Below are 21,713 nucleotides of genomic sequence, written 5' to 3'. Positions count from 1 at the left end.
TCAGGACAGTTCTGCCGCCACCATTTTCCTCTCGGGCTAGGCGTCCGCCACTGTTAACGGGCAGCATGGTATCCAGGTGGTTAGCCCAGCGTTTTAAGCAGTGGTTATCGACCAACAATCAGCGTTCGATTCCCGCCACTGTCTGTAAGGAGTTTGGACATTCTCCCTGTGCCCACACGCATTTTCCTGCTGGTTTCCTTCACATTCCGAAGGCATGCGGGTTAGTGGTCAGTGAGTTCTCGACGTGCTATGTTGGCATCAGAGCTGTTACAACACTTATGGGCTGCCCCCAACACAACCCTTGGACTGTGCTGGTCGTTGACGCAAAGCGACGCACTTCACCGTATGTTTCGATGTACATGCGACAAAGCTCATCTTTAAAGATTTTTGACCTTTACTGAGCACGTGCTTCACCAGCTCTCTTGCTGGAGCTTTCCAGATGTTGACTGACCCGTCAGCAGAGGAACAGTTTCTAGTGCAGGGGATTCCGGGTAATTGGGACACATCAGGGCCAGTACATTTTGGCCCAATTTAAGTGGCTAGCCCAACTAGCTGAGTTTCATGGAAATAGTTAAAAGGTATAAAGACCAACTGAGTAACAAATTGTATATTTTAATAGGATGCAGAACAAATTAGAACACTACCAATAGTGCTACTGTACTATAAAACTCTGTTAGTTCATAATAATTATCAACGGAGGAATTTATCCAGTGTACGCGATGAATAAAATCAGTGCAAACACCTTGTGCAGATAATGGACTGCCTTCAAAGAATCTTCAGTTGCATCCTCCAAATCTTCAGTTTCATCAGACGATTATAGATACCTTCAAATTCTTTGTAGTTTCGAACTTGCTGAAGTAGTGAAATTGTTTTGTTTTTATTCCCGGAAGTTTGTGGCTTCTCCAAGCTGGAAACCACGGTGAGCAGTCTCCTGCTCCAGTGAACTGGCACGGTGCCCCAATCGAACAAAAATCCCACCAATTTCTCAATTTTGACCTTTAATAAGCAGCTGCCCCGATTAACTGATGGCCCACTGAACTGGAGTCAACCGTACCATTCCCAAATGGCCAAGCTTTAAGTTTGACTGTGGGCTGAGATATTTCCTTAAATGCTTCCTTGCCACTTACCTGTTTGTTTAATGGCTTTAAGCAGATTAATCACCTTTATGTATTCAAACAGCACTGCATAAATCCATGGTTAGACCGCATTTAGAGTATTGTGTTCAGTCTGCTCACCTCATTATAGGAAGGATGTGGAAGCTTTAGAGAGTGTGCAAAGGAGATATACCGGGATGCTGCCTGGGTTAGAGAGCATGTTTATGAGGACAGGTTGAGTGAGATAGGCACACGGATGATAGAAAAATGGGGGGGGGGGGTACGTGGGAGGAAAGGGTCAGGCTGATCTTGGGGTAGGAGCGGAGGATGTGAGGTGACTTGATAGAGATGTACAAGATGATAAGAAGCTTAGAGCGGGCAGCCAGAGACTTCCTCCCAGGGCAGAAATGGCTAACACGAGGAGGTGTAATTTTAAGACAATTGGAGGGATGACAGGGTTAGTTTCGCTACACAGAGAGCGGTGGATGTGTGGAATGTGCTGCCGGGGTGCTGGTACATTAGGGACATTTACCTCAGATAGGCACATGGATGATAGAGGGTTATGTGGGAGGGAAGGGTTATATTGATGTCGAGGTAGGTTAAAAGTTTGGCATAACATTGTAGGCTGAAGGGCCTCTACCGTGCTGTCGTGTTCTCTGTTCTACATAATTTCCGGGAATTAGAGTCTACACTAGCCAGGCATTCTTCATGGAATCTCCACATTTCTGATATGGGATTATCACATCTGCAACGGTCGCTCTCCACAGAGATGTCGCTCTCCGTACTTCCAAAATCCTCTATTCTTATCCTTTTCCTTATCAGATCAATCTGTTATCTTTCGATTTCATTGGCTCAGGCTCCTCTTAACTGACCTGTGTCGGCTTAATCGTGGATCTGATCCAAGGCTGCAAGCGGTCTTACATTATAACTCTTTCCCCCACATCTAAGACCAGAGGGCACAGCCTCAGAATCAAGGGGCGTCATTCTAGAACGGAGGTGAGGAGGAATTTCTTCATCCAGAAAGTAGTGAATCTGTGGAATTCTTTGCCCCAGGCAGCTGTGGAGGCCAAGTCTTTATGTATATTTAAGGCAGAGGTTGATAGATTCTTGATTGCTCAGGGCATGAAGGGATATGGGGGAAAGGCAGGAGATGGGGGCTGAGAGGAAAAATGGATTAGCTGTGATGAAATGGCAGAATAGACTTGATGGGCCAAACGTCTTATTTGTGTCTCCAGTAACTTCCTTTGTTCTTTCCAACTCAGACCGGTTTAGCCTGGTCATCCGAATTCTGGGCTCGGGATACTAAAGATCACAAGCTGTTCTTTCTATGGGCCTGTACCTGCTGTTCCCACATAACCAAATAAACAGCATCTTATCTTAGGTCTCAGTATAGCTGATCCTCAGCAGGCAACTCTGGCACTGGAGAAGGTCCAGAGATTCATGAAAATAATTCTGGGAATGGAAGGGTTAATGTGTGAAGAACGTTTGATGGCTCTGGACTTGTGCTCGCTGGAGTAAAAATGAGAGAGAATCTCATTAAAACCTATCGAATAGTGAAAGGCTTAGATAGAGTGGATGTGGAGAGCTTTGTTTCCTATGGTGGGTGAGTTTAGGACCAGAGGGCACAGCCTCAGAATTGAGGGATGTCCATTTAGAACAGAGATGAGGAGAAATTTCTTTAACCAGGGGCTGGTGAATCTATGGAATTCATTGCCACAGGTGGCTGTAGGGGCCAAGTCATCGGGTGTATTTAAAGCAGAGGTTGATAGGTTCTTGATTAGTCGGTGTGAAAGGTTATGGGGAGAAGACAGGAAAGGAATAATAAATCAGCCATGATGAAATAGTAGAGCAGACTTGATGGGCCAAATGGACTCATTCCCCTCCAATGTCTTCTGATCCAAACTCTTTGTGTCCACATTGAATTGTTCTGATTGAACGAACCAGTTCACAAAATGGCAGCCTCCATTCCTTCAACCACCTGGCAGGAACAAAGACCTTTACTTGCTCTGCCCTTCCCTCATTCCTAGTCACTGATTTGTAGATTTTAGTGGTTTCTTGGAGTATAGAACACTACAGCACAGTATAAGCCCTTTGACCACACACTGTTGTGCCAACCTTTTAACTTACTGTAAGCTAAATCTAACCCTTCCCTTCCCTCCCACATAGCCCTCACTTTTCTAACATCCATGAGTCTCTTAAGTATCCTTATTTTATTTGCCCCTACCATCACTCCTGGCAGGGTGTTCCAGACACCCAGCACTTTCTGTGTAAAATTTAAAACTTGCCTCTGACATCCCCCCCCCCCCCCATAACTTCCTCCAATCACCTTAAAAATTATGCCCTCTTCTATTAGCCATTTTAGGCCTGGGAGAAAAGTCTGTGGCTGTCCGTTCTATCTATGCCTCTTACCACCTTGTACATCTTTATCGAGTCATCAGTTATCTCTTCTGCTGCAAAGGGGAAATCGCTCAACCATTCCCCCGAAAGACGTGCTCTCTAATCCTGGCAGCATCCTGGTAAATCTCCTCTGCACCCTCTCTAAAGTCTCCACATCCTTCCTCTCGTCAGGTGTGACCGCTGACCTTTTTATTTCTCCTTCCCAGTTCCTGATACTTCAAAGGACCACCCCAAGACAGAAGCTGGAATGATTTGGAAGGTCACTGGCGGCCTCTACAACATCACCAAGGGAGCCGTCGGCGCCACAGTCGGAGGCGTGGTGTGGCTGGGCGGGAAAGGTCTGTCAGCGACCAAGACGGCCGTCACCTCTGTGCCGGCGGCTGGCGTTGGACTGGTGAAGGGTGGCATGTCCGCGATGGCAGGAGGTGTCTCCACAGTGGGCTCCACCGTGGCCAGCAAGGTCCCGTTTACCACCAAGAAGAAGGACAAATCTGACTGAAGACTGGATTGGCAGCGGCCATTGAAATGGGCACCTGGCACTTGGACTCTGCCAGATGGATTGGGGGAGGGGGGTGGGGTGGGGGAGAGGATTTGCGACATATCACCTTTTGGTCTGAGGGGTTGCGTTTTGGGCCTTCTGAATCTATCAGCTTCTCGTGCACGGGGTTTTGTATCTGGTTCCGTCTGGACCGAGGCCCAAGTCAGTGTGGATCGCCAAGGGAGCTGGTGGACTTTAGTATCCACCAGGTTGCAGGGGAGAAGCTTAACTGTTTTCAAGGGGATGATGGGGGAGATGGGAGGGGAAGGGGAGAGAGCTTTTTGACAGCTCCTCATCTCAAATTCTGCCCCCCCCTCAGTAAAAATATAATTGTTATCTAGGCATTCTTGTGTGTGACTGAGAGGGTCGCCATCTCACGGGAGAGCACCCAAAACACAGGCTGAAAGCCCACTGCAGGTGTCCTGGTGTTGTGCAGTGATTCAGGCTGAACACTCCAGTCTAAGTAGCTGTTTGAGCTGGGCTGGCCTGATCCTTTTGGGTTTGACAAATCTCAGCAAGGGATTGGTATTCCAAATGACTGGCGTTTTGCTCAACATCTTTGGTCACTTTTACTGAGGAGATCCAGTCCTGCTCTGAAGTTGGCCAGTTCTGTTCCATTTTCACAGCTGACCTACCCGCCATTTTGTTTTGGTGAATATAAGCGGGGGTGTGGTGGTGGGGAATGGCCGACACCCTCCATTTTACGTACTCTGTGGCTCAGCTGAACGGCAAGTACAAATGAAAGGATGAAAACAGAGCAATTCATTGTTGAAAAGGCCCACAAGCTAGGCGGGAAGGGCACCCTGCCTGTTATCACTGTGAAGGTCAGAATTGGGACCCTCATTGCTCGGGGGTGATCTTGAAGTGTAGCACACATTAAAATGATGGAGGAACTCAGCAGGTCGGGCAGCATCTACGAACGGGAAAAAACTGTCAGCCCGAGACCCTTCACCAGGACTTCCCTGATAAAGAGTCTCAGCCCGAAACTTCGGCTGTTTGTTCCTCTCTAATAGATGCTGCCTGACATACTGAGTTCTGTCTGTGTTACTTTTGAGTGCAGGATTAGCTTTGGTAACTAACCTGGGAACGGTCTGAGCCATTCAGCGGCTTCAATGTGCGTGAAAGGTGAACACAGACTTTTGTGTTTTATGATGCCGAGCGTTCATGTGAAAAGATAAGGGAAAAGATTCTTCTAAACTTCTGATGTTGTCAGGAAAGGTAAGTCACCTCATGATTCATGAACATAAAGAATGTCCATCTGTTGGTGTTGCCTGCTCTGGTGGGACCATATTTTGGAAGGTTTTATCGAGTGACTTCTCTTCCCAGCTGCCTGAATCCGATCAGTCTTTCATTCTTGGGGCCCTTGCAGTTCCTCTGGACTCCAACCCTGCGAGCACCCCGTCCGCAGTTTGACCAGTGCCCCACGTCACCCCGTCCGCAGTTTGACCAGTGCCTGACGGCACCCCGTCTGCAGTTTGACCAGTGCCTGACGGCACCCCGTCCGCAGTTTGACCAGTGCCCCACGTCACCCCGTCCGCAGTTTGACCAGTGCCCCACGTCACCCCGTCCGCAGTTTGACCAGTGCCCCACGTCACCCCGTCCGCAGTTTGACCAGTGCCCGACGGCACCCCGTCCACAGTTTGACCAGTGCCTCACGGCATCCTGAATCCACTGACAGTGGTGTAATGGCAAAAAATGCCCTTAGCTGTTTTTCATTCCCTCCCGGATGATCTGGGAGATCAGTCATTGACTGAGATCGCCTGGGAGGTGTGTGTCGCACACTTGACAATCTCACGGTTGCCTTGACCCTCGGATATTCATCCTGCCATCTCCAATGGACAGAGTGGGCTGAGAGCCTGCGATAATTGCATCACTGTTGTCTTACAGAACCATTTCAAATTGTGGGGTTACGTACCACCTTTTTGTAATCTAGGAAGGAGTTGTCATGGAGTACATGTAATTGCATGTTATGAAATTTGGAATCTTTGACAATGTGTAACGTTCAGATGCTTTATTTTTAATCTGTGAGAGGCAATGGACTTAATTCCTCTCCACCTTGTTCAGGGGACTGCTAAAGAGAATGCACCCATTTTATCACATAACCACCTCTGACCTGGGTATGATGCATTGTACTACAGCGTGTGTGTACACGTGTACGAACCTGGGACTCCCAACTCAACAGGCCTTTCATCAGTGGACTTCTGCCTGCGCTGAGCCCGAAACAAGATTAACCTGAAAAAGAATGGTTTGAGGGTTTAAAGGAAAACATATTGTGTTCAGTTTACAGTTTTAAAAGCCACCTGCCCTCAAAGCCCGGCAGGTATTTTCCAACCTCAGTTACATTTTGGTCAGCTGAGCAGGCTGGAGCTGAGGTCCTTGCCTGTTTTCGGGCTGCCCGTTCACTGCCTGTACTGATTTATGCTGGATGGACGATGGCATCCAGAACATCAGTTATCCTCAGAGTTGTGCCCACTCTCGGGGTGTGTTGCCATCTCCCCACCAGCTTGTGGAAAGAGGCCGCAGTGTGATGGTGGGCAGGATTTGTATGTGTCCTTACAAAGAAACTCGTTTTATCAGTATTGTATTTTACACCTTTCTTTGAATAAATCTGTTTAGCAGATCTCTGTGTGATGTTCTCCATTTTATGACTGGTCGAGCAACTGCATATTGTTCAGTAAATTTCAGAGAAGCTCCACTTGAACTGCCAGGTGTTAAATTCAACGTTGTTTAAGGTCATTTCCTGTGCACAAGTGTAAAGGAAAACAAAATAATTGTTACTCCGGATTTGATGCAACACAAAACTAAACACAATAAGATAAAGAACACAAATTTAAAAAAAACACAACGAATAGAAATACACAAAATAGCTTATATGCATAGATGGATTTTATGTCCAAAAAGTGGCGCTGGGCACAGAAGTGACTGTACATAGGGTGACTGACAGGAATTGATAAAGTTGTGGAGGGGTGGATTACTGGGTGGAGGTGTTCATCAGCCTTATTGCTTGAAGAAAGTAACTGTTTTTGAGTCTGGTGGTCCCAGTGTGGATGCTATGTAGCCTCCTCCATGATGGGATTGGGACAAACAGTCCCTGAGCAGGGCGGGTGGGATCCTTCATGATATTGCTGGCCCTTTTCTGGCACCTTTCTGTATATGTGTCCTTGGTGGCAGGTAGCCTGGTGCCAGTGATGCATTGGGCAGTTTTGACTGTCCGTTGTAGAGTCTTCCTGTCTGTCGGAGTGCAGCTTCCGTACCATGCAGTGACGTAGTTTGTTAGGATGCTCTCTACACTGCACTTGTAGAATGACATGAATATAGACGTGCAAAGTCCAGCTTTCTTCAGCCTCCTCAGAAAGTGGAGGCATTGGTGAGCTTTCCTGATAGTGTAGGAGGTGTTCTAGGTAAGGCTGTGGCAACTCGCAATGGATGCGATGATGACCGATTGTTATACTAGATTCAGTCAAGTTTATTGTCATCTGCACAAGTCCATGTGAACACAGGTGTAATGAAAAACATGCAGCAGCATCGCAGGCACAGTGTCAGACACAACGTTCACAAGAAAAACCATGGGCACAGAGTGTCAGACACGACCTTCACTGGCACAGAGCGTTAGACACGACCTTCACTGGCACAGAGCGTCAGACACGACCTTCACTGGCACAGAGCGTCAGACACGGCGTTCCCCGGCACAGAGCGTCAGACACGGCGTTCACTGGAACAGAGCGTCAGACACGGCGTTCCCTGGCACAGAGCGTCAGACACGGCGTTCCCTGGCACAGAGCGTCAGACATGGCACTCACGGCGCAGAGCGTCAGACTCAACGTTCACACGAAAAACATTACAAGCACAGGGCACCAGACACAACGTTCACTGGCACAGAGCATCAGACACAACATTGACACGAAAAACATTACAAGCACAGAGCATCAGACACAAAGTTCACTGGAACAGAGCGTCAGATATGATGCTCACAAGAAAAACATCGCTGGTGCAGAGCGTCAGACACAACGTTCACAAAAAAAAACATCACAGCATATCGTATACACCATAAGACATACTTAGTATTTATTATCTCTCTCAACCCTATTTTCCTGTCTTCTCCCCATAACCTAAATACCTGTCAACCTCCACTTTATATCTGCCCAATGACATGGCATCAGGTGCCGCCTGTAGCAATGAATTCACCAGCCTCTGACGAAAGGAATTCCTTTTCTTCTCTGTTCTAAATGGACCTCCCTCTACTCTGAGGCTGTGCCCTCTGGTCCTGGACTCACCCACCACAGGACGCAACCTCTCCTCTCCACATTGAGTCTACCTCGGCCTTTAAATATTTGACAGGGTTCAATGAGATTCTACTCTCCTTCTTCGAAACTCCAGCGAATACAGACTCAGAGCCATTAAATGGTCCTGATACATTAACCCTTTCATTCCTAGAATCATTGTAGTGAACCTCCTCTGGACCCTCTGCAATGACAGCACATTCTTTCTTATCTGAGGGGCCCAAAACTGCTCACAATTCTCCAAATGCGGTGTGGCCAATAGAGCCTCAGCAGTACATCCTTGCTTCTGTGTTTTATGGTCGTCTGGAAATGAATGCTGACATTCTACACAAAAGAACAGGATTAGAGGAAATGTAAAGTTCATTGTAGCGCAGAGTGCTCATGGTGTTGCTGTACTGAGAGAGTGATCAGGTTGTAGAGCTTGGTTGAATCCTCCAGCTCTTTCTGTAGCCAGGCCACCGGAGCATCTCAGCAAGGCACAGGCTGCTCGAAGGCCGAGTTCATTGGTGTATCCACAGGAGCAGGTATGAAGGGGTGTAAGGCCAATGTGATGGCAGTGTCACTGGCGGGTGGCATCGGAATCCGGTTTAACGTCACTGGCGTAGTTTGTGAAATTAGTTATGTGGCAGCAGTACTTTGCAATACCGAATAATAAAACAGTAAATTCAATATGAAATAAATAGAAAATAAATAAATAATGCAACAACGGAGCGAAAATAGAAATAAATAAATAAATATTGAGATACTGGACATGGGTTCATTGTCCATTCAGAAATCTGATGGTGAAGGGGAAGAAGTTTTTCCTGAAATGGTGACTGTGGATCTTTAGATTCCTGGAGCCCCTCCCTGACGGTAGCAATGAGAAAACACTACTTTTTTGCAAGAACACAGAAAAGAAATGACCATTTTTGTACAAAGTGGTCATCATGTTACTATCTGTAGAGATTAAGGTTGTGCCGGTTGGTTCAAGAATCAAATGGCTGAAGGGAAGTAGCTGTTCATGAACCCAGTGATGTGGGACTTCAGGCTTCAGTACCTCCTGCCCGATGGGAGCTGTGAGAAGATAGCGTGGCCCGGATGGTGGGGATCTTTGATTGATAGCGTGATGTCTGGGGAATGTATATTGGAGCGCACCACAGATCTGGGTCCCCTCGTATCCCGTCCCTCCTCCTCGCCTGCCTCTCAACTCCCCATGGTGCCCCTCCTTCTTCACCCATGGTCCACTCTCCTCTCCAATCAGGTTTGCTCTTCTTTGGCCCTTACCTTTTCAACCTATGTCCTCCCAGCTTCTTACCTCATGCCCCCCTCCCCACCCACCTTTCCCCTCATCTGGTTTCATCTATCGCCTGGTAGCCTTTACTGGAAAGAAAGGGGACAGAATTCAGTCTCGCCCAAAAACATCGAATATTTATTCCCCTCCGTAGATGCTACTTGACCTGCTGAGTTTCTCCAGTGTTTTGCTTGTGTTGCTCTGGATTTCTGGCATCTGCAGAATCCCTTGTGTCTATGGTCTGCATTTCAAGTTATTTTTAAAATGTATTTAGTGATACAGTGCAACATAGGCCCTTCCATCCCTTTGGGGTGTGCCATCCCAGTAACCCCACGACCCCGATTAACCCTAACCTTATCAAGGGACAATTTACAATGACCAATTAATCCACCCGGTACATCTCTGGACTGTGGGAGGAAACCAGAGCACCTGGAGAAAAGCCACACATTCCACAGGAAGGATTGTTACAGAGGACACTGGAACTGAACTCCAAATCCCAGAATGCCCCAAGCTGTATTAGCATTGCGCTAACCACTACACTACCAAAGCACCCAAATGATGTACTTTGTCAGGCAGAGAAAATGGAGTTTTTGTTTTGGTAATTCATTTCTCCAAATGTGGACAAACTAAAGGATAGTTTATTCGTCGGTGGTCCAGGGGACTGTGAGTGCTGGAATCTGGAGTGGGGAGAATCGCAAACCTGATGAAGGATCTTGGTCTGAAACGTCAACTCTTCATTCTTCTCCACAGATGCTGCCTGGCCTGCTGAGTTCCTCCAGCGTTTTGTATCTGTTGCCCTACCCAATGGAGGAAGTCAGTGGGTTGAGAGGCATCTGTGGAGGAGAGAGAGGAATTGCTGACATTTCTTGTCCAGACTCTGATAGTTGGCCAGGTTGTTGACTGAAATATTCGATGTTTCCTTTGCCCCCCCCCCTCCACTGACGCTGCTTGAATGGCCTCCAGCAGTTTGTTCTCAGCACAGTACAGAGGGGATTCACCAGGATGCGGCCCGGGTTAGAGAGCATGCCTCATGAGGACAGGTTGAACAAGCGAGGGATTTTCTCTTTGGAGTGGAGGAGGATGAGTCCTGACTTTACAGAGGTGTACAAGATGCTAAGAGGCATAGATCGAATTGTCAGCCAGAGACCTTTTCCCAGTGTGGAAATTGTTAATGTGAGGGAGTGTCATTTTAAGCCAAATGAAGGAAGAATAGTGGGGAGTGTCAAAGGTAAGGTTTTTACACAGAGAGTGGTGGGTGCGTGGAATGCCCTGCCAGGGTGGTGGTAGGGGCAGATACATTAAGGATATTCAAGAGAATCTTAGATAGGCACATGGATGATGGAAAAATGGAGGGCTATGTGTGAGGGAAGGGTTAGATTGATCTTGCAGCAGGTTAAACACTATGGGCCAAAGGCTCTGTACTGTGCTGTAGTGTTCTATGTTCTACACCCTAGGGACTCATCCTCTAGGTGAGTCACCATTTTGAAGAGCTGCTGCCCTTTTAGAGAGGGTGCTCCCCTTCTTCTATTGGATGGTGAAGGTGCTCCCCTCCCTCTGTTGGATGGTGAAGGTGCTCCCCTCCCTCTGTTGGATGGTGAAGGTGCTCCCCTCCCTCTGTTGGATGGTGAAGGTGCTCCCCTCCCTCTATTGGATGGTGAAGGTGCTCCCCTCCCTCTATTGGATGGTGAAGGTGCTCCCCAGTCACTATTAGGTATTGGTGCTCTCTGGTCACTATTGGGTGAAGGCACTTCCTAGTCGCTATTGGATGACGAAGGTGCTGTGTCGATACTATTGGATGGTGAAGGCACTGTCTTGATTCTATTGGATGACGAAGGTGCTGTGTCGACACTATTGGATGGTGAAGGCACTGTCTTGATTCTATTGGATGATGGAGGTGCTCCCTAGCTGATATTGGATGGTGAAGGTGTTAACTTGATGCTATGGGATGGTGAATGTGCTCCCTGGCTGCTATTGGTTGGTGGAGGTGCTACCTCGATACTATTGGGTGAAGGAGAGATACTCTCTGCCCGCTTTTGGTTGGCGAATTCCAGCAACAGCAAAGGCTGAGCACTCTGTTACCTCGCCTGTCATAAAAACAAGAGATTCTGCAAATGCTGGAAATCCCGAGTGACACACACAAAATGCTGGAGGGACTCGGCAGGAGAGGCAGCATCCGTGGAGGGGAATAAAGAGTCGGTGTTTCAGGCCGAGACCCTTCATCGGGACTGGGAAGGAAGTGGGGGGAAGGCACTGGAATACAAAAGGTGGGGAGGGGTGGAGAGATCGAGGCATGGAGTACAAGCTGACATGTGATGGGTGGGACCAGGTGAGGAGGTGGGTGGGTGAGAGAGGGGGGATGAAGAAAGCTGGGAGGTGATAGGTGGAAAAGGTAAAGAGATGAAAAAGAAGGAATGTGATAGGAGATGAGAGTGGACTGTGGGAGAAAGGGAAGGAGGAGAGGCACCATGGGGAGGTGATAGGCAGGTGAGCAGGGGTAAGAGGGCTGAGTGAAGAATGAAGAAGAGGAAGGGAGAAGGGAAAAGGAAAATAAAAAGAGAAGAAAAGTTACTGGAAGGTGAAATTGATGTACATGTCATCTGGTTAGAGGCTAACTGGATGGAATATGAGGTGTTGCTCTTCACCCATGCATGAACTGACATGTCAGAACAGGAATGGGGACTGGAATTAAAATGGTTGACTGCATGCTTGTTGTGGACAGAACAAGGGTGCTCACAAAGCGGTCTCCCTATGGTCCCACCAATTCAGAGGAGGCCACTTCGGGAGCACTGGACACAATGGACGATCCCAGCAGGTTCACAGGTGAAGTGGTGCCTCACCTGGAAAGACTGTTTGGGGCTCTGAATGGAGGTGAATGGGCAAAGTGCCAAGAGGGAGATTACTGGAGAGTGACAACTGGACAAGGGAGTCGTGGAGGGAGCGATCCCTGCAGAAAGCAGAGATTTGGGGAGGAGGTAAATATATGTTTGGTGGAAAGGTCCCGGATAGCAGAAGTTGCAGAGATTGATGTGCTGGATGTAAACGTTCCTGGTGTGGTAACTTTTCTATCAACCTGCTGCAGCAAGTAGGTGCTAGAGTTATGCTGGGGCCTCCCTGCATCTGTCTGTTCTCAATTACCCCGACCCTTTCAGCTCTGCAAATCCATTCTTCCTGCAGTGAGAGTCGATGAGATGTCGGTTGGATGACGCAAGGAATTCACAGCCGACAGCAAGTCTAACATCTGCTTTTGATCTGTGGTCAGGGCTTCAGTTGGCATCTGCAAAGAATTAACAGCAACGCAACCACACTCCGGAGTCACAACCAGCGCACTGAGCACAGCACCACACCAACATCTTTCCTGGAGTCTCTTCAGTGTCGACACCACTGATCTGCACCGCTGACCCACGCTTGTGCAGGGGCTAGCACGATACTATTACAGATGGAGGTGTCATCGGAGTCCAATCCTGGCACCCTCAGTAGGGACTTTGTACGTCATCCCCATGGAATGCGTGAGTTTCCTCCTGGTGCTCGGTCTCCTCCCACAGTCCATGGATGCACTGGTTCATAGGTTAAATGGCCATTGTTAATTGTCCCGTGATTAGGCTGGGGTTAAATCGGGGGTTGCTGGGCAGTGCGGCTCGAGGGGCTGGAAGGGCCTGATCTGTGCTGTATCTCTAAATGGATACTTGATTGCACGTGATCCCAACCCCTCGGCATCTTCAAGCACTGCATCTATCAATCAGATGATTGATAGATTGAACAGGATATCTGTCCTTCACTTTGGAGGGATTTATTTATTCAGATACAGCATGGAATAGTCCCTTCCAGCCCCTCGAGGCTCACCACCAAACAATACCCAATTTAATCCGACCCTAATTGACAGATCAGCCCACTGACCGGTAAGTCTTCCGACTGTGGGAGGAAACTGGAGCATCTGGAGAAAACCCATGTATTCCATCCAGAGAAAACTCACATATTCCATCCGGAGAAAACCCACGTATTCCACGAGGAGGACGTACAGACGCCTTGCAGAGGATGCTGGGATTGAACTCTGAACTCTGACACCCAAACTGTAGTAGTGTCGCACCAACGGCTGCACTACCATGGCCCCCTTGGGGAGAGTAAGGAGGGGAATGGTGGGGGCAATGGCTATCGAAGTGTAATAGATTGCCTACATATTTTTCATGGAAAAGATGTTTTCTGACTTTCCTTCTAAGCGATTTATCTCTAGGAGAGGGGGCAGAAAAGATTCATGAGAATGTTGCCAGGGGCAGGATGACTTGAGTTGTATGGAGAGACTGGATAGAACATAGAACAGTACAGGCCATTCAGCCCACAATGTTATGCTAACCTAATAATCTATTCCAAGATTGATCTAGCCCCTCCCTCCCACAGAGCCCTCCATTTTTCTATCCCATGTGCCTATCTAAAAGTTGTTTAAATGTCCCCAATGGATCTGCCTATCTCTGCTAACCCCTCTATACTTTCCTCCAATCTGTTTAAGATCATGCCATCTTGTATTAGCTATTTGTGCCTTGGGAAAAAGTCTCTGGCTGTCCACTCTACTCCTTTTATCATCCTGTACAACTCTAACAAGTTACCCCTCATCCTCCTTCACTCCAAAGAGAAAAGCCCTCGCTCACTCAACCTATCTTCATAAGACATACTTTCTAACCCAGGCAGCATCCTGTTAAATCTCTTCTGCACCCTCTCCACAACTTCCAGCCCCTTCGTATAATGAGGCAATCAGAACTGAACACAATAGTCAGGGTGTGGTCTCACCAGGGTTTTACAGAGCTGCAATATCCTGGACTCAATTCCACACAAGGGATTGTTGCAGCTCTATAAAACTCTGGTTAATCCAGATGGAGAGATTGACCAACATGAATGGCCTTATTCTGTTTCTATGGCAAAGTCATTGCAACACCAATAGTTATTATGGTCGAGCGGTGTTGCAACAAACCTTGTACTCAACATCAGGAAGACCAAGGAATGGATTGTGGACTTCAGGAAGGGCAAGTCGAGGGGACACATACCAGTCCTCACTGAGGGATCAGTAGTGCAAATGGCAAGCAGTTTCAAGTGCCTAGGTGTCAACCTCTCTAAAGATCTATCCTTGACAATGACAGAAAAGGGAGTTTGAGGAGATTTGGTTTGTCACCAAAGACACTCACAAATTTATACAGGTGTACCATGGAGAGCATTCTAACTGGTTGCAGCACTGTCTGGTATGGAGGGGTTACTGCGTGGGATGGGGAAAAGGTGCAGAAAGTTGTAAACTCAGCCAGCTCCATCATGGACACCGGCCTCCCCAGCATTGAAGACATCTTCAAAAGCGATGCCTCAGAAAGGAGGCATCCATCATTAACCCAGGACCCCAGGATGTTATGTTTTGTAACTTCAAAATACTAAATTAATTCCAAGGATGACACAAGAGTCTGGGAATATGAGTTTAACTTCGTTTACTTTAAACAAAGTGTGCATGTTTCACGTGATTATGTATGCAGTTTAACATATAAAACAGAATTAATTATTTAAATGGACACGATTACTCAAATAGTAGTCCGATATTAAATACACAACAGTGTTCCCTGCTTATCTATAAACTCCAACTCAACAGAGAATGCAGACCAACCAGGCATAATACAATTACTATATACAGACATCTACAGCACAGTTGAGCACGACTGCGCGGGTGCGTGGATGTCAGCAAGTTGGACTGGGGGGAAGGATTTAAAAAGGAGACTACTTTATAGAGCGGTGTCAGAAGAGTGGGTGACATAGTAGAGGGAGACAGAGTAGGAGGGCTTTGGTTCAACGGGACTGCAGTGATAACGGTTTGAGGCGAGGTAAGCTACTTGTGAGGAATAGGAAGTGAGTCTGTGAGGCCGGTGTTCTGCACTGGGTGTCAGATGTGGGATGTCCGGGTGACTCCCAGCCTTCTGGACGGCCACATCTGAGTCGGGTGCGTCGAGCTGCAGCTCCTCAGGGACCGGGTTACGGAACTGGAGATGCAGCTCGATGACATTCGTCTGGTTGGGGAAAGTGAGGAGGTGATAGAGAGGAGCTACAGGCAGGCAGTCACACAGAGGCCTCCGGAGACAGGTAAGTGGGTAACAGTCAGGAGAGGGAATGGCACAAGTCAGATACTAGAGAGTACCCCTGTGGCTGTCCCCCTGAACAATAAGTACTCCTGTTTGAGTATTGTTGGGGAGTAGGCCTACCTGAGGGAAGCAACAGTGGCTGTGACTCTGGCACGGAGTCTGGCTCTGTGGCTCAGAAGGGTAGGGAAAGGAAGAGGATGGCAGCAGTGATAGAGGACTCCATAGTTAGGGGGTCAGACAGGTGATTCTGTGGATGCAGGAAAGAAACACGGATGGTAGTTTGCCGCCCAGGTGCCAGGGTCTGGGATGTTTCTGATTGCATCAATGATATCCTGAAGTGGGAAGGAGAACAGCCAGAGGTTGTGGTACATATTGGTACCAACGGCATAGGCAGGAAAAGGGAGGAGGTCCTGAAAACAGTCTACAAGGGGTTAGGAAAGAGGCTGAGAAACAGGACCTCAAAGTTAGTAATCTCAGGATTACTGCCTGTGCCACACGACAGTGAGTATAGGAATAGAATGAGGTGGAGGATAAATGCGTGGCTGAGGGATTGGAGCAGGGGGCAGAGATTCAGATTTCTGGATCATTGGGACCTCTTTTGGGGCAGGTGTGACCTGTACAAAAAGAACAGGTTGCATATAAATCTGAGGGGGACCAATATCCTGGCAGGGAGGTTTGCTAAGTCTATTGATGAGAGTTTAAACCAGAATTGCTGGGGGGGGTGGCAACCGAACTGAAGAGACGGAGGAAGGATCAGTACTGGAAACTTTGATGTTGTGGCCATTATAGAGACTTGGATGGTTCAGGGACAGGAATGTTTACTTAGAGTGCCAGGCTTTAGATGTTTCAGAAAAGACAGGAAGGGAGGCAAAAGAGGTCAGGGGCGTGGCAATACTGATCAGAGACAGTGTCATGGCTGCAGAAAAGGAGGAAGTCATGGAGGGATTGTCTACTGAGTCTCTGTGGGTGGAGGTTAGGAATAGGAAGGGGTCAATAACTCTACTGGGTGTTTTTTTATAGACCACCCAATAGTAACAGGGACAGCGAGGAGCAGACAGGGAGACAGATTCTGGAGAGGTGTAATCATAACGGGGTCATTGTGGTGGGAGATTTTAATTTCCCAAATATTGACTGGCATCTTCCTGGAGCAAGGGGTTTAGATGGGGTGGAGTTTGTTAGGTGTGTTCAGGAAGGTTTCCTGACACAATATGTAGATAAGCCTACAAGAGGAGAGGCTGTACTTGGTCTGGTATTGGGAAATGAACCTGGTCAGGTGTCAGGTCTCTCAGTGGGAGAGCATTTTGAAGATAGTGATCACAATGTTATCTCCTTTACCATAGCATTGGACGGGGATAGGAACAGACAAGTTAGGAAAGCGTTTAATTAGAGTAAGGGGAAATATGAAGCTATCAAGCAGGAACTTGGAAGCATAGGTACCTTCCAATGAGACAGGGAAAGGATGGTAGAGTACAGGGACCATGGTGTACAAAGGCTGTTGAAAATCTAGTCATGAAGAAAAGAAAAGCTTATGAAAGGGTCAAAAAACTAGGTAATGATAGAGATCAAGAAGATTATAAGGCTAGCAGGAGGGAGCTTAAGAATGAAATTAGGAGAGCCAGAAGGAGCCATGAGAAGGCCTTGGTGGACAGGATTAAGGAAAACCTCAAGGCATTCTACAAGTATGTGAAGAGCAAGAGGATAAGACGTAAGAGAATAGAACCAATCAAGTGTGACAGTGGATAAGTATGTATGGAACCGGAGGAGATAGCGGAAATTCTTAATGAATACTTCGCTTCAGTGTTCACTACAAAAAAGGACCTTGGTGATTGTAGGGATGACTTACAGCAGACCGAAAAGCTTGAGCACGTAGATATTAAGAAAGAGGGTGTGCTGGAGTGAGATATACCCCAGGCTACTGTGGGAAGCGAGGGAAGAGATTGCTGATCCTCTGGCAATGATCTTTGCCTCATCAGTGAGGATGGGAGGTGTTCTGGAGCATTGGAGGGTTGCAGATGTTGTTCCCATATTCAAGAAAGGGAATAGAGATAGCCCAGGAAATTATAGACCACTGGGTCTTACTTCAGTGGTTGGTAAGTCGATGGAGAAGATCCTGAGAGGCAGGATTTATGAACATTTGGAGAGGCATAATATGATTAGGAATAGTCATCATAGCTTTGTCAAAGGCAGGTCGTGCCTTATGAGCCTGATTGAATTTTTTGAGGATGTGACCGAAAACATTGACGAAGGTAGAGCAATAGATGTAGTGTATATGGATTTCAGCAAGGCATTTGATAAGGTACCCCATGCCAGGCTTATTGAGAAAGTAAGGAGGCATGGGATCCAAGGGGACATTGCTTTGTGGATCCAGAACTGGCTTGCCCACAGAAGGCAAAGAGTGGTTGTAGACGGGTCATATTCTGCATGGAGGTCGGTGACCAGTGGTGTGCCTCAGGGATCTGTTCTAGGACCCCTTCTCTTCGTGATTTTTATAAATGACCTGGATGAGGAAGTGGAGGGATGGGTTAGTAAATTTGCTGATGACACAAAGGTTGGGGGTGTTGTGGATAGTGTGGAGGGCTGTCAGAGGTTACAGCAGGACATTGATAGGATGCAAAACTGGGCTGAGAAGTGGCAGATAGAGTTCAACCCAGATAAGTGTGAGGTGTAACAACAACAGGTAAGTGTGAGGTGGTTTGTTTTGGTAGGTCAAATATGATGGCAGAATATAGTATTAATGGTAAGACTCTTGGCAGTGTGGAGGATCAGAGGAATCTTGGGGGTCTGAGTCCACAGGACACTCAAAGCTGTTATGCAGGTTGACTTTGTGGTTAAGAAGGCATACAGTGCTTTGGCCTTCATCAATCGTGGGATTGAGTTTAAGAGCTGAGAGGTAATGTTACAGCTATATAGGACCCTGGTCAGGCCCCACATGGAGTACTGTGCTCAGTTCTGGTCACCTCACTACAGGAAGGATGTGGAAACTATAGAAAGGGTGCAGAGGGGATTTACAAGGATGTTGCCGGGATTGAGGAGTATGTCTTATGAAAATAGATTGAGTGAACTCGGCCTTTTCTCCTTGGAGCGATGGAAGATGAGAGGTGACCTGATAGAGGTGTATAAGATGATGAGGGGCATTGATCATGTGGATAGTCAGTGGCTTTTTCCCAGGGCTGAAATGGCTAACACGAGAAGGTATACTTTTAAGGTGCCTGGAAGTAGATACAGAGGAGATGTCAGGGGTAAGTTTTTTTACGCAGACAGTGGCGCATGTGTGGAATGGGCTGCTGGTGATGGTGGTGGAGGCGGAAACACCTCATCCCCTGCAGAGTCCCGCTTCAACCCAGGCTGCCCACAAATAGCCCCCCCCCCACTTCACCCGACTCAATGGAGAAAGGCTCTTCCTCAATCAATGGGGTGTTAGCAAAATACAGCATATACCACACATCCAGGTCCTCATCTTCCGAATCAGTATCCCTCTCAGGGGTGGGGCTGACCTAACCTCGTCTGTTGGGGGCCCTGTGGTCGTCCCATGTTTCCACAGAGTCCTCTTACTAGGTGTAGGCTCCAAGTCGGGCCCTGGGTCTACCTGCACCTCTTCTCCCAGGAGCAGCAGGTGGTTCCGATGGAGAACCTTGACAGACCCATTCCCATCCTCTGGTTTCATCCAGAAAACTGATAGGTTTGGCATCTGACTCTCCACCAGATGGGGCATAACTGCGCAGCGGTCAGCCAACTTATGCTTTCCAGGTAGCAGCAGATTCCTTATGAGGATTCGGTCTCCCGGCAGGAGTTGGGAGAACCTCAACTTTTGATCATTCCTCCTCTTATTCCCTCGATTCTGCTTGGCATAAGCGACCCCAGCTAATTCGTCAGCCGTTTTCAGCTCTGTTCTCATATCAGACACATACTTCAGATAAGGCTTTGGTGGTAAGTCACCCTTGTCAGTCCCAAAACAAAGGTCAATGGGCAACCTCGCCTCACACCCAAACATCAGATAATATGGCGAGTACCCAGTAGCTTCATTTCGTGTACAGTTGTAACAGTGAACCAGATGCCCAATATGTTGACTCCATTTGCTCTTCTTGCTGATCTCCAGAGTCCCGAGCATGTCTAGCAGGGTCCGATTAAACCTCTCAGGCTGGGGATCACCCTGCAGGTGATAGGGCGTGGTCCTTGACTTCTCAACTCCAAGCATACCCAGTAACTCATAGATGAGTCTGCTCTCGACATACCGTCCCTGATCACTATATATTCACCTGGGAAGGCCATAATAAATGAAATACATCTCCCATAACACTTTTGCCACCGTTGACACCCTCTGGTCCTTGGTCGGAAAAGCCTGGGCATATCTGGTGTAGTAGTCTGTGATGACTAAGACATTCGCTGTGTTGCTGGTATCGGGTTCTATTGACAGGAAATCCATATACACCAGATCCAGGGGCCTTGCACTCTGCAGGTGGGACAAGGGAGCTGCCTGCGTAGACAGTGTCTTCCGCCGTATGCAGCGAATGTACGGCTTGCAGTATTCTTTGACCTCCGACTTTATTCGGATCCAGTAAAACCAGTCTCTGAGCAATCCATAGGTCTTTTCCACCCCCAAATGACCAGAATCATCATGAAGTGATTTCAATGCCATCCTCTGATACTTCGCGGGCAGAACCAGCTGGCAACACCAAGAACGCAAACAACACCAAGGTCGGGCTGGGGTGATATGACCTGGTATAAGATCTGGTTCAGCAACTCCAACCAAGGCCATTCTCGTAGTAATGGAGGCACCATGGCGTGCTTCGTCTTCTCTGTCTGAGCCATGTCTGCCTTTTTGACCACTGACCAGATGGTACCAATGCCCAGATCATCTCACTGAGCAGCTGCCACTTCTCCAGAACTCAATTCCGGCAGCTGATTTGTCTTCAGAGCAGTCAGGTTACAGTAAACTTGGGGTATGGCGTCATCAGAAGCCCCCGATTGATCCACGCCTTGATCCTGCCTCTCCTTTTCCTCTGCCTTCACGGTGATGGCAAACTGACCCATGGCCTTCACCCCAGGCGCAGGGACGCTCTCCCACTCCTCGTCCTTGTCCAGCCCCTCATGTGTCCGTTGGGACAAAGCATTAACATCAATGTTCCTGCTTCCCAGCCGGTACTTCAGGCTAAAATCATAGGCAAACAATGCCGTCAATCACCGATGGCCCGTAGCATCCAGTTTCGCTGAGGTCAGGATATAAATTAGGGTATTGTTGTCCGTCCTCACCTCAAACTTGGTCCCGTAGAGGTGGTCACTCAGCTTATCCACCACCACCCATTTCAACACCAGAAATTCCAACTTGTGAGTGAGATAGCTTTCCTTGGAGGGCGACAGACTCCGACTGACAAACCCAACGGGTCTCAACCCAGTGTCCTGATCCTGTTACAGGATACCCCCACCCCCAAGCCCTCCTGGCTGGCATCTGTGTGCAGTACATACAGCAATCAGGGGTCCGCAAAAGCCAGCACTGGCACTTGGGTCAGCAGTTCCTTCAACAACTGAATGGCCTCTTCACATTTTTACATCCCACCTCGGTCCAAAGGGCTCTGATGTGTTTAGATATTCTCCACCCTTCTTTCCTTTTCACTCCCTCCCTTTCTTCCCCAAGAGAGGGTAACCACACAGAAGCTGATTCAATAGGTGACTCACTATTGCATAGCCTTTCACGAACTTTTCAATAGTAACCACAGAACCCGAGGAACAAGCGCAGAGCACTCACAGTCTGTGGTCTTGACCAAGTGGTAACTGCCTCGATCTTAGCTGGATTTGTAACTACCCCATTCCGTGATACTATATGCCCAACATAGCTAACAGACGTTTGGCAGAAATGGCACTTGTCCAGGGAAAGTTTTAACCCTTCAACTTTCAGACGGCCCAGCACCTTCAGGAGCCTCGCTTCATGTTATTCCAAGGTGGATCCAAATACTATGAGGTCATCCAGATATACAAATACCTCCAGCAAGTTCCCCCACCATCTTCTCCATGACCCGCTGGAGGGTTACAGGAGCT

General features: G+C 48.0%; 1 protein-coding gene across 3 annotated transcripts in view; it reads left to right on the top strand.

Annotated features, from left to right (window-relative positions):
* zgc:153675 (uncharacterized protein LOC768179 homolog) overlaps positions 1-6,666 on the top strand; it is a 43,085-nt gene extending 36,419 nt beyond the window's left edge. For all 3 annotated transcript variants that reach the window (XM_063043701.1, XM_063043699.1, XM_063043700.1), the window contains exon 3: positions 3,698-6,666. In XM_063043701.1, the coding sequence (XP_062899771.1) occupies positions 3,698-3,990 (293 nt within the window). In that variant the 3' untranslated portion in view covers positions 3,991-6,666. The remainder of the gene's footprint in view (positions 1-3,697) is intronic.
* The last annotated feature ends 15,047 nt before the right edge of the window (positions 6,667-21,713 follow it).

The sequence above is a fragment of the Mobula hypostoma genome, chromosome 3, assembly GCF_963921235.1.
Source record: "Mobula hypostoma chromosome 3, sMobHyp1.1, whole genome shotgun sequence".
Lineage (NCBI taxonomy): Eukaryota > Metazoa > Chordata > Chondrichthyes > Myliobatiformes > Myliobatidae > Mobula > Mobula hypostoma.
The sequence above is the reverse complement of the archived record's forward strand: the minus strand, read 5'-3'. Positions and strand labels throughout refer to the sequence as shown.